The sequence below is a fragment of the Pantherophis guttatus genome, chromosome 10, assembly GCF_059756535.1.
Source record: "Pantherophis guttatus breed Tessera chromosome 10, ASM5975653v1, whole genome shotgun sequence".
Lineage (NCBI taxonomy): Eukaryota > Metazoa > Chordata > Lepidosauria > Squamata > Colubridae > Pantherophis > Pantherophis guttatus.
In genome coordinates, this window is record NC_142072.1 from 8,933,267 (window position 1) to 8,946,247 (window position 12,981).

General features: G+C 42.3%; 1 protein-coding gene across 1 annotated transcript; it reads right to left on the bottom strand.

The window, feature by feature from the left end:
* Positions 1 to 1,038: 1,038 nt before the first annotated feature.
* RBM42 (RNA binding motif protein 42) lies at positions 1,039 to 12,444 on the bottom strand. Its single transcript, XM_034423685.3, has 10 exons — positions 12,191 to 12,444; positions 9,712 to 9,865; positions 9,443 to 9,530; positions 7,918 to 7,983; positions 7,677 to 7,837; positions 6,359 to 6,499; positions 5,505 to 5,708; positions 4,052 to 4,172; positions 3,247 to 3,441; positions 1,039 to 1,474 (listed from the first exon to the last, which is right to left on the bottom strand). The coding sequence occupies exons 1-10, from the start codon at positions 12,343 to 12,345 to the stop codon at positions 1,362 to 1,364; spliced, it is 1,398 nt and encodes a 465-aa protein (XP_034279576.1). The 5' UTR covers positions 12,346 to 12,444; the 3' UTR covers positions 1,039 to 1,361.
* Between the last annotated feature and the right edge of the window lie 537 nt (positions 12,445 to 12,981).

Consider the following 12,981-nt stretch of genomic DNA (forward strand, 5'->3'; position numbering starts at 1 on the left):
TTATTTTAATAAAATGCTTTTGGAGTAAAAAATCTATCTAAAGATAGTTTTCTATTTAAGATACATTAATTTAGTTTATTCAGCATGAAATGGAGCTCAGTTAAGTAGCACGAGGCTGTATATTCTGCAATACTGGGACTGTCGGTGAGTCAACAGCGGGTCAAAGGAGGAGCCACTGCAGGATGAAAATGACAGTTTCTCTTTAAAAATTACGATTTAAATCAAGCTGATTTAAATCAAGCCTTTTTTACTAGTGATTTAAATCGTGATTTAAATCGGCTTGATTTAAATCAAACCCACCCTGATTCCAAGGGTCTTTATAAAATGATTCAACGTTGCAGATAACATTGCTCACCAATATGCTTAACATCTAACAAGTAAGAGCCATGGTGGCGCAGTGGTTAGAGTGCAGTACTGCAGGCTACTTCTGCTGATCACCGGCTGCCAGCAGTTTGGCAGATCAAATCTCATCAGGCTCGAGGTTGACTCAGCCTTCCATCCTTCCGAGGTAGGTAAAATGAGGACCCAGATTGTTGGGGGCAACAGGCTGACTCTGTAAACCGCTTAGAGAGGGCTGTAAAGCACTATGAAGCGGTATATAAATCTAAGTGCTAATACTATTGCTATTGCTAAGGAAACATTCTATTACGGGGTAATCGGAGTATTCTGAGAAGGGAGTCTGACTTCAGCAATACATGGAACAGGCTCACATTGAAATCTACCTAATTTCAAACAGAGCTCTGCTATGCTCCAGAAAATAACATTTTGTAAACTTCTAGAATTAATATGAAAGTTGTGTTCTGGTCAGGTTTGGTCCAGCATTCTATTTACTACAGAGGGTTGACCAAACTGCTGTTGCAAAACCTACAAAGCAGGACTCCAAAGGCCATGAAACTCTTTCCCTCGACTTCCCCAACAACTGTCTGTCTCTGGAAATATAAAATCTATAAGCAGATTCTTACCACCACCAGTCTGAAAATCAAGGTAGCCTCAAGAAAACAAGATTCTTTAGGTAAGGGAAAGATAACAAAAGTTAAATATAATAATAAAAAAAAGAAGAAGCATAAATTTATTGACTTAGCACAAAAGTTATTTCCCCTCAAAATACACCCAGAAGACTCTACAAGTTGTGGTTTCTTAACTATCAAACCAGGAAAGCCAGTTAAGTCTGGGGAACGGGGTGCAAAGCACACAATGCTTCCATGCATGTGAGCCTCAGGCCGGGGAGGGGGACTGTGCTATCCCAAGCCCCTCTCCACTGCCCAAGTTCTCAAAATCTGCATCTTCTCCAGCAGGCCCAGAGCTCAGTTCCTCAGCTTTGGGTGAATGGCTGAAGCACAGTCCCAGCGACTGCTGTCCCGTTACCTGAGGCCCAGCTTCTTCTTCTCTTTCTGTTTCTTGCGCACAATGTCGATGTTGCGATCCTTCCACATGCTCTTGCGCAGTTTAATGGGCCTGCTGCCCACGTATTTTCCTGCCGCAAAAGAACAAGAAACGGTGTGAAGGTGGGGGACCAGAGTGGATAAAGATTGATGATTTTTTAAAAAAAATAAATTAAAAAAAAATCATTTTTTAAAAAAAATTAAATCGGATTTTTTAAAATTTAAATCAAATTTATTTTAATAAAATGCTTTTGGAGTAAAAAAAATCTATCTAAAGATACTTTTCTATTTAAGATACATTAATAATTTAGTTTATTGAGCAGGAAATGGAGCCTAGTTATGATGCATGAGGCTGTATATTCTGCAATATTGGGACTGTTGGCGAGTCAACAGTGGGTCAGAGGATGAGCCCCTGCTGCGAGACAGAGATGACCGTTCCTTTTTAAAAATTACGATTTCAATCGAGTTGATTTAAATCAAGCCTTTTTACTAGTGATTTAAATCATGTTTTACATCAAGTTGACTTAAATCAAATCCACCTGGTGGGGACGTTTAATATAATGCCCGTCTGCTGAAGCCAGGCATTAACCCAAGCTCCTGTCATCCTGGGATGGAAGTACCCCTAATATCTAAGGGCAGCTATAAGGGGGAGGGAAGTCCGCAATTACCTGGAAGGTATCGAGATGAAGCTGGCAAATGTAATTTACCTGCACAACTAGGTTAGCTGGGTTCATGTATTACACCCAAGTGATCGTGTGGCTTATTTCCTTCGGAGTTATCGGTCATATTAACTTCGCTATTGAGGAATGTGAAACTGTAATTAATGGCTTAGAGATCACTTGGGCTACAGGGGTGCATTTCATCAGCCAGTTAAACAAACCATACTTTATTCTTATGTAGGGACCACATCATTAAAGGATAACTGCAATGTGGGAATTTGACTTGAATTCCCTAAAATGGAACAGATGCAATTTAGCACAACTTTTTAAAAAAAAACAAACAGACTTTGTATGGAGCTATACTTCAGATTGGGAGTTAACTGTATTTTTCGGAATATAAGACGCACCTTTCCCCCCCCCAAAAAAAGAGGGTGCGTCTTATACTCCGAATGTAGCTCTGCCCAGCCTCCCAAACAGAGATTTCAGAGGCTGAAAGAAGCCTCTGAAAACTTCAGAAAAAAAGGCTCAGAAACGACGCTTCAGAAAAAAAGCCTCTGAAAGGCTTTTATCTAAAATAATATGGCAAGCAACAAAAGAAGCAGCAGTAAAGGTTCTAACCAAACTATGCTAACAAATCTGGAAAATGACACAGATCAGAAGAGGTTAATCTATATACTAATACCAAAGAAAGGAGATTGAACAGAGTAGATACTGCTTCAGAATAAAAGCCTCTGAAAGAAGCTTCAGAAAAAAAGCCTCCATACAGAGCTTCAGAAAAAAAGCTTTTTTTTCTGAAGCTCTATTTCAGAGGCTTTTAGAGGCAGAAAAAAAAGCAAGGCACAGAGCTCACAACCAAGGAACCTGTTGCTAAAATTCACCTCTGGGAACAGCTGATTGGGGGTATTCCAGGTGGCCAATCCACCCACCAATCAGCTTTTTTCTTATTTTCCGCCCCAAAAGCTAAGGTGTGTCTTATACTCCAGTATATTTTATACTCCGAAAAATACAGTAAATCGTGGTTGGACTTAGTAGCCAGTTGATGTTTGGGGTTTTCTCAAAAGACAGGACATTTTTATCACTGGTTACTTCATTTTTAGATGGGAGTTGATTCTGTTTCTCCAATGGGAGTTGAGGAGGATATCTTCTCGGGATGAAATGGACAGCTTTACCCTCACCGTCAACAAATGGGGGAACTTCACACGCACCATTCATTTCTCGCATAGCACGGACATAGTCGTTGGGGTCTTTGAAGCTGACAAAGCCGTAGCCTTTGGTTTTGCCAGTGCGCTTGTCCCGGATGACTTTGGCCTTTAAGAAAGATGGGTAACGGCTGAAGGCCCGGGCCAGGATGTCATCGTTCACCTCATTGCCCAAGTCCCCACAGAAAATCCGGAAGTCATCTAGAAAGGAAGGATAATGCAGAGTCCTTGCTTAGTCCTCAAGACAACAAAAAACCTTCAATGTGCATTCATACAAGGTGACATGAATCAGAATTTCAGGAAATTCCTTTTTGTAGCTTTTCATGGTTCTTGCCTCTCCAGAAGAGGAATCATTATATTTCACTTTTTTTTTCCCCCCTGAAGCCAATCTCAAAAGAGCCAATTTAGGGTAATGATTGCGGGCACCAAGTTAGAACCCAGGAATTTTATTCCTATTTTGTGCATGAAATCAGCTGGGTATCCTTGGGCCAGTCCCTCTCTCTCAGCAGGCAATAGCAGACCACTTCCGAAAACCTCGTCAAGAAATTTACAGGGACTTGTCAAGACTGACTCAGTGGCACCAAAACAAACAAAATCTCAAAAAGCATGGTTTATTCAAGACTCACGCATTCTGAGTTGGTTTGATACGCAGGCTGAGTTATGCTGGGAGACTCTGAAGATGTTTACAAGTCCATACATTTGACAAACACCAGTCAGTGAAGGAAAATTAATGCCAATGTTAGGCTTGAGGGAAAATCGTGGCCTCAACACCCACTGTCTACTGATTGGCCCACTCTAGTTGGATGCTCACCAGCGTCCCATTCAAGAAGGCTTGGGTCCTCCCAGCAGGTCCCAGCAGCAGTACGGATGCAACGCTTCAACTTCTCCTGCCTTGTCTTCTTCTTGTCTTCAGGCGTGCTCTCCATGACCGGCTAGGGAGGCAAAAAGAAACATGTCAATTACTTCACCTATGTTGAAGAACCACTGAAGCAGTAGGCATGAGCAATGGTGGTATTCAGCCAGTTCTATCCAGTTCGGGCGAACTGGTAGCGGCAGCTGCGAGAGGCTTCGCTCACCCGCCAGGACGTCATCATGTCCTGTGTTGATGCTCTGTGCATGCACAGAAGGTCCTGAGCATGTGCAGAGGTGTCGTGCTCACATCTGCGAACCGGTAGTGAAGATAAGTCAATACCACCCCTGGGCATGAGCTTAAATGGACTCCAGAGGATGGTAGAGGACTGGAAGGCCCGGGGGAATGTTGTCCATGGGGTCGCGATGGGTCGGACACGACTTCGCAACTAACAACAACAAATGTTTAAGAACATATCTGAAACTGAAGACTGTCCTTGGCCCAGCAGGCTAGAGAGTAAACCATACATGGGAAACAAAAACAGCCACACTTTCCTACTTCTTTTTCGCACAAACCTCTACCTATCTCAGGCCATTCATTACAATTCTTATCTCCCAGGCTCACTCACACAATACAAATACAATGACAATTAAGTCAATATAAGGATTTAGCACCTAGGGAATTAAAGCATTACCTTCACACCTGGTTAGTTGGCATTTCTCTAGCTAGTCTAAGAACAGGAAGCGTAAGGCTGGAAGGATGCTTCTCATGATCAGTAAAGTCCTTATGTCCTCATAGAGCGCCCCTTCCTGCAGCATATTAACAAGCACATGTGCTGGTGGCTTTTGAATTTAATCATTTAGCTCCCCAAGATTTTAGACTTTGGCCTTTCATACCAATGGGGTTCTCTCCCTTTTTATTTATTTATAAAAATGTATAGCAAATATTTATTTGTTAAAAATTTCAAAGAGTAAAAGGAAAAAAAAAAAGCAAAGCAAAGATTTAAAAAAAGAGAAGGACTAAAGTTAAGAAATATGACTTCCAATCTTTTCTTCAACAGATATTACAATTATGTCTGCCTCCTGCCTCTTACATATTATATAAATCTTGCATCAACATTATCTTTACCGTAAGGTGAGCTGGGTTGGGCTGAGAGAGAAGGCACCAGTCTTCCAGCCGGCTTGTATGCCTAAATCTCCTGGTTTCTAGTCTAGCTCCTTAACTACAACACCAAACTGGCTCACTCCAAGAGGTTGTGTGAAGATGGTCTCTCTCTCTCTTCCCCCACCCTGCTCCCTCCATCCCAGAAATACTTAACTCTCAACGGCTTTGAAGAAAAACATACAAATAAGACAAGGACATTCAAGAGAAAACTACTCATTGCCTCTACAGAGAAATGACCGCTGTTTATTACCTCAACCGGAACAAATCCAGCATCAGCTCCTCGGGGCCGCTTCCCTCGTGTAGGTGCCAGGTCATGGCCACGTAGCGATGGCAGCCGAGAGTCCGCAACTGGGATCATGTCTGTTTCTGGCATACTTGGGCCTATCACGGGCTCCTCAGCCCCAGCTGGTTCTTTCTCCTCCACCACAGGTGGCAGAGGCTCTCGATGTTCCTCCTGCAGAAGCAGAGGGAAGATGTCAGTGAGGCTCAGGAGCCAGGAGCAGCATGTCAGGTTTTCAAGTGATAAAACCCATTCAAAACAAAAATAGGCAAAGTCCATCTTCCAAAACAAATTTCTTTTATTTTGGTAAGCAAAAGTCTGTTGTCTGTTGGCAAAATCTGTTGTCATTCCGGATCTGACAGAAACCGAAAATTACACCACATAATACTGCAAGTTAGAAACATCCCTCAAGTGTCACATTTTCCAATAAACACTCAATCCACATTTCCCGGTGTCTTCAAACTCCACCTTCCATTCTCACCAGGAGCAGCCTCTGTTCCCACGGGAAAGAAAGTCATCTAACCAAAAGAATCCTCAATATTTATTCGCTCCTTCCCCGCCCCCCTTAAGAATGTGGCGAGCCTGGAAACCCCCCTTACATAGTAAAGAGAAAGAAAAGAAATAAATGAGTATAATAGAGAGCTAAACAAAATGGCTACACGTATGTCAAATTCGGGCTCGACACAGCACTTACTGGAGACCTTGTTTTCCTGTGATCCGCTAAGGAAGCTCAGTGGTTCCAAGTCATTTCCCTCCTTGGAGGTGCAGAAGAAGATTGGAAAGGATAATGGGACTCGAGTACAAATTTAACCAGATTCACTAACCTCTTGCTTTTTCACTGGTGGAGAAGAATATACTGTAGGAGCCGCCTGGATGACTGTGGGGTTGACTTTCGGAGGGGCCACCACTGGCCGAGGAACGGGCACCAGTGGAGCTAAAGGGCCAACAGGAATGCCTGGCCCCACCTGGTCAAGGAGCAGAACACAGTCACAATGTGCTGCATAAACTCTTGTTTTAAAAATGGTTTACTCCTTTTTGACATGTAATCAAAAAGAAAAACAAGTATAACAAAACACAGTATCAAGAGAAAAAACATGAAGGTAATTAAACTGTAGAAGAAATATTCTTTCATTAAAAAAACCCCAAAGTTAATACATTTAAGGAGTTAAAAGTTAAAAATCGAATACTATTCAAGTCTTAAACAGCAGACTAAATCTTGAGTATGCGGACTTATACTCAGATTTATTAACGTCAGTAAAAAAAAAAAACAATTCAGTGTAGATAATATAAAAGTTAGGCTCTTGGGAGGTGGGCAACCATATAAATATAAGACACGCCAGTCAATACATTTACCGCTCCTTTGACTGACAGTATCAGTCAGTCGTCAGATATTAAAATGAGGACTGTCTGTTCCACACCTATACATGTATTGCTCTTTCCATTTATACTGACAAACCCTCTTCATATAATTCCAAACCCACCTTATAACTGGTCTCAAAACTTGGCATAGCTCTTGGTACCCTCCCTGCTCTAAGAGAGAAAGGTGGTGTCCGATGGAATCAGATGAGTCAGAGGAGACGGAGGGGGTGCCTGGGTTACCATCAGGGCCTGCGGAAGGATCTGAGGAGCAGGAGGTCTCGGAGCCAGATGCAGAGCACGGCCCATCTACTAACACTCAGGTGGAGAGACAGCTGTTTCCGGGGCCTGAGATGAGTGAGGGGGAGGAACAGCTGGGGTCTGTCCCAGATGCGCGTAGGCACAGAGAAGTGCAGGAAAAGAAGGAGAGGTTAACAAGCCCCTCTCCTGGCTGGGATGAGGAGGAGGGGTGTGGGAAACATAGTTGTCAGAGACAACTGTTCATGCTCCAGAAGAGTTCCCTCCGGCGGATTCCTTGCCAGGATTTCCTTGCCCCTATCCAGATTGGTCAGGACTCTTCGTATTGGGATTGAAGTGCTAACTGAGGCTCCCTGCAGGGGAACTCAGAGACTGTTATGGCTTGTGAATCACCCAAAGATGTGTGACCTAGAATTTTATCAGTGAATGCCATGTAGTCCTGCCTTTCTAAATAAAAAGGGGTTTCTTCTGACAAGTAGGCTGTTGAATGGGGCTGGTGAAGGCTGGGCCAGAACAAAAGGTACTTACTGGGGGTCCAGGTCGCATTGGTCCTATGTTCCCAAGGGGTGGACCAGGTGCTCTCTGCATTGGTGGACCCATCATTATCGGGGGGCCTTGAGGGCCTGGCATTGGAGGCCCTACCATGGGCTGGTGATGTGGTGGGCGCATTGCCATCGGCCGAGGGCCACCTAAAAAAAAAAAAAAACAGTGGTAGAAAAATACAGGCTCCGGCCATCTACTGGGCTTAAAAAGGAAAAGGAAAACTTACCTGCCCGCTGCAAGACATGAGGCACAAAGGTTGGCCGGAGAATGGGAGGACGTTGTGGGGGAACCGCTGGAAGGAAAAAAAGATGCTTTGAAAACTCTCCTTCTGAAGCAAATGGTTTCTATTTTACAAGTAATTTTCTTAGCCTACTGGAGGAGTGGAAAATTCTATTCTTCCTGCAGTTCACTGAGATTGTATATTGGGAACAGAGAACAGGGTTGCCCAGCTCTGACACCTACTTGGTTCCTAAGTGAGGTGCAGGGGAGGAGGAATGGGGCCTGTCCCTCCTCCACCAGCCTGATCATTCCCTTGCAGTCATTTCCATCTTGCTTTTTTGCAACACAAATCCAAAATTGATGGAGAATGCATGTACAACAGAACTGTCGGGCAGGTTAGAAGAAAGGTTAAATTCCTGGAGCAGAAAACAGTGCCCTACATAGTTAACCTTACGTTGTCATCTATGGCACTAAAGAGATGTTCTTTTGCATCCCCTCAAATCTGTTCAATGGCTCAATTTGTAATGCTGTTTATTACCTTAAAACCCTTACACGGGTCTTCCCCAAACCAAGTTTCTGCCAATATGCTGGAGTACAATAATCAGATTCCAGATCACATAATCCAAATGGCTGAGATCATGGAAACTGTAGTCGAATGGACCTATAACTAGTCAAGGAAAACTATTATAAATGACCAAGGTGCTTAAAAGAACGCCATCCTTCCAAATGTTGGATCCGTTGAAGAGGCCTATTAGGCATGTTCTGCTTCAGTGGCAGTTGTTGAGAATATACAGGCATCTCTGCTTCTTCATTTCAAATATGCTATCTCTGCCTTTAACCTGACCCATATTTTTAAACCAGATGAAAACTATTTGTTTCAGCAGCTTTATAGCACAGGGCATTCTTGAACAAGGGATGCGGTGGCTCAGTGGCTAAGATGCTGAGCTTGTCAATTGAAAGGTCGGCAGTTCAGCGGTTCGAATCCCTAGTGCCGTGTAACGGGGTGAGCTCCTGTTACTTGTCCCAGCTTCTGCCAACCTAGCAGTTCGAAAGCACGTAAAAAATGCAAATAAAAAAATAGGGACCCCCTGTGGTGGGAAGGTAACAGTGTTCCTTGAGCCTTTGGCATTTAGTCATGCCGGCCACATGACCATGGAGATGTCTTCAGACAGCGCTGACTGTTCAGCTTTGAAACGGAGATGACCGCTGCCCCCTAGAGTCGGGAACTACTAGCATATGTATGCGAGGGGAACCTATTCTTGAACATCACTGTTTTCAGCTCTTAGTTTGATTTATCCTAATTCTTTTTTTTCCCCTCCTTTTGGGGTTTTCTTAAATCAATATTTTGGAAACAATATTCTAAGAATGAAAATCAAGAGTTTCTCGAGTACAATAAACGATATTACTTAAACTGGAGTGAGGCACCTCTATCCTTTCAGAAATAAATATCTTTCTCACTTAAAGACACTGATGAAGTTAATGCGGGGGCAGAAAGATGATTGTTTAGCCAAACGCTTTGGAACTGACCATACCTGGGCCTACAAATGGCACTGGAGGAGCCACAATAGGGGCAACTACTGTGGCAGCTGCTGCTGCTCGGGCTTCCAAGCTCTGCTGGACCTGGAGAGCATGAGGATAACAAAATGAAAGACTAGATGGTAGCAAAATAAGATGAATAGCCATGTACAAAAATTTACAACATCACGCTACAAAAAAAATGTAGTACTGATTTTAAATATTCCACTGAAAATATTCTAGCACTTCTTGCATTACAAAGAATACAATTAAACAAACTGCTCACCTGTTGATAAGTGTTAGTGGCAATGATGGGTCGGATGACCGGAACAGGGGGCATTGCAGTTACCGCTGGTACTGCTAGAGCAACTGGCACAGCTTCTACCACAGAGGCAACAGGAGGCAGAGAGACAGGAGCTCCAAGCACTTCCTGCTCAAACCTATAAGTAATTATCAGGAGGCATATTTCATTTTTGAACATTCAAACATTTTACTTTCATCTCAACAGCAATTATAATCAGTTGCTTGGCTTTATTCCCTGATTAGATTTATGTTCCTTCCCTGAAGAGTCCAAAAAACAAAATTAAATTTCCACTGAACTATGAAATTTAGTGAATGGTCCATAGAGAGGCAAAATGACAGACAGACAGACAGATTTTGAGCCTTTATCTAAACTGGGAAATACTAGGGATAAATACTCAGGCAGCTTATCCAAGCTGTTGTAGATTCCCAACTCAGTTTCCTAGAATGCTCATCTGTCTTTTCTCCAAGTTTCAAAACATTGAAAACTACAGGCAAAAGAAATCCTCAATTTTTCACTGCTCCCCCAAGTCAAAGAGTATGGGACTAAAATTAAGTCTAAGCCTGGACCTTCTACCTGTTGTCATTTGTTTGGTCTTTTCTTCTTTATGTTTAAGAAGAAAAGACCAAACAAATGACAACAGGTAGAAGGCCCAGGCTTAGAACTGCCAGTAAAGATACTTAAATGGTAGAGATCTTCTGCCTTTTAACATCAACAATCAACAGTAAAGGAACAAGCAGTCAAGAAACACGCTGCAAATGAGCACTTGGTAGAACAACTATAAAAGCCCTGGAAAAAATATCCAGAATGCTGCGATGTGTCTATACCTACAAAGATCAGATTAGAATCATGCAAGCCACAGTATTCCGTGTTTAAGAAAGCAGGATAGGAAAAGTCTTGACCTTGGACAACCAAGAAAACAAACCAATGGATCATTGAACAAATTAATTCAAGCTCAAATTATCCTACTTTGGACACATTATGCAAAGAAAAGTACTACCTTCTGTCTAAGTATATTTTTTATTTATTATTATGTCTAAGTATATTTACCCATGTAGTATGGCTGCATTACTTTTATCCTTCTCATATATTCCACTACTTTCTCTTATTGGTATGATCATTATGGTTATGATTACTTTGATATTAATGATTACTTTGTTGTTTTGCGTGTACAATGAGCGCTTATGCACCTATGTGTCGAACACGCTTGGCCAATGAAGTATTGTTATCTATCCATCCATCCATCCTACCTACCTACGTATCATCTATCTATGGTATCTATCTATGGTTTCTATCTATCATCTGTCTGTCTGTCTGTCTACCTATGGTATCTATGTATGATCTATTTTTCTATCTATCTATCTATCTATCTATCTATCTATCTATCCATTCAATCTATATATCCATTCTAACTATCCATCCATCCATCCATCCAACCTACCTATCATCTATCTATCTATGGTATCTATGTATGATCTATTTTTCTATCTATCTATCTATCTATCTATCTATCTATCTATCTATCTATCCATTCAATCTATATATCCATTCTAACTATCCATCCATCCATCCATCCAACCTACCTATCATCTATCTATCTATGGTATCTATGTATGGTTTCTATCTATCTATGGTTTCTAGCTATCATCTTTCTGTGTATCTGTCTGTCTACCTATGGTATCTATGTATGATCTATCTATTTTTCTATGATATCTATCTATCTATCTATCTATCAATCAATCAATCATCTATCTATCTATCTATGGTATCTATCTATCTATCCATTCTACCTACTTACCTATCATCAATCTATCTATGGTTTCTATCTATCATCTCTCTGTCTGTCTACCTATGGTATCCATATGATCTATTTTTCTATCTATCTATCTATCTATCTATCTATCTATCTATCTATTCATCCATCCATCCATCCATCCATTCTATATATCTATCCATTCTATCTATCCATCCATCCATCCATCCATCCATTCTACCTACCTATCATCTATCTATCTATGGTATCTATCTATCATCTTTCTGTCTATCTGTCTGTCTACCTATGGTATCTATGTATGATCTATTTTTCTATGCTATCTATCTATCTATCCATTCTACCTACCTACCTATCATCAATCTATCTATGGTTTCTATCGTCTGTCTGTCTCTCTGTCTACCTATGGTATCTATGTATGATCTATCTATCTATCTATCTATCTATCTATCTATCTAAGTAACTAACTAACTATCTATCTATTTTCTATCTATCTACCATCTATCAATCTATCTGCTAACTATCTGACTGATATTTGGAGCTATAGATCCCGTAAGGCCAAGAAACGCGTCTCAGAATTGGGGATTATAGGAATGCACGTATAGGAAGTCACCCGAAAGGCTGAGCTCAATTCAAAGGAGGCTTTGCACAAACCCCCGGAATACACCAAGCTCCTCTCAGGCCTCTACTCACAAGGCCATCTCGGCTTCCATTTCCTTCAGTCTCTCCTCGCCGCTTTTCGCGCCTCCCGCCGCCACCACTGCTCCTTGCCCAGGAGCCCCTCCCGGCACCCCAGGGGGGGCTCCGGGCGGCGGGGGCGGCGGGGGCGGCATCGCAGGAGCCGCCATGGCTCGACTTCTTCAGTCAGGCTCGGTTACTCTAGTAGCGTCCGATACCGACTTTCTCTCCTTTCCGGCGCACACTTAAGTGGTCACAATATAACTTCCGGAGTTTCTGGCGCTTTCTAGCGGAAAACCAAACAAGATTTTCCTAGAGCGTACTTCCGGTTCAGAAAGCAAGGCTCTCCGACTCTATGACCTGGGTGGTCTCTTGTCACCTAAATCAGAGGTCTCCAATCTTGGCAATTTTAAGACTTGTGGACTTCAACTCCCAGAATTCAAGTCTTAAAAGTTGCCAAGATTGGAGACCCCTGACCTAAATAGAGTAGAATACAGCTGGAAGGGACCTTGGAGGTCTTCTAGTCCAGCCCCCTGCTCAAGAAGGAGAACCCATACCATTTGAAACAAGTGGCAGTCAAATCTCTTCTTAAAAACCTCCAGTGATGGAACACCCCCATTATCAGGAGGCAAGCTGTTCCACTGGTTAATTGTCCTCACCATTAGGAAGTTTTTCCTTCATTCCAGGCTGCTTCTCTCTTTGATTAGTTTCCATCCATTGTTCCTTGTCCTGCCCTCTGGTGCTTTGGAGAATAATTTGACGCCCTCTTTTTTGTGGCAGCCCCTCAAACACTGGAATACTGCTAT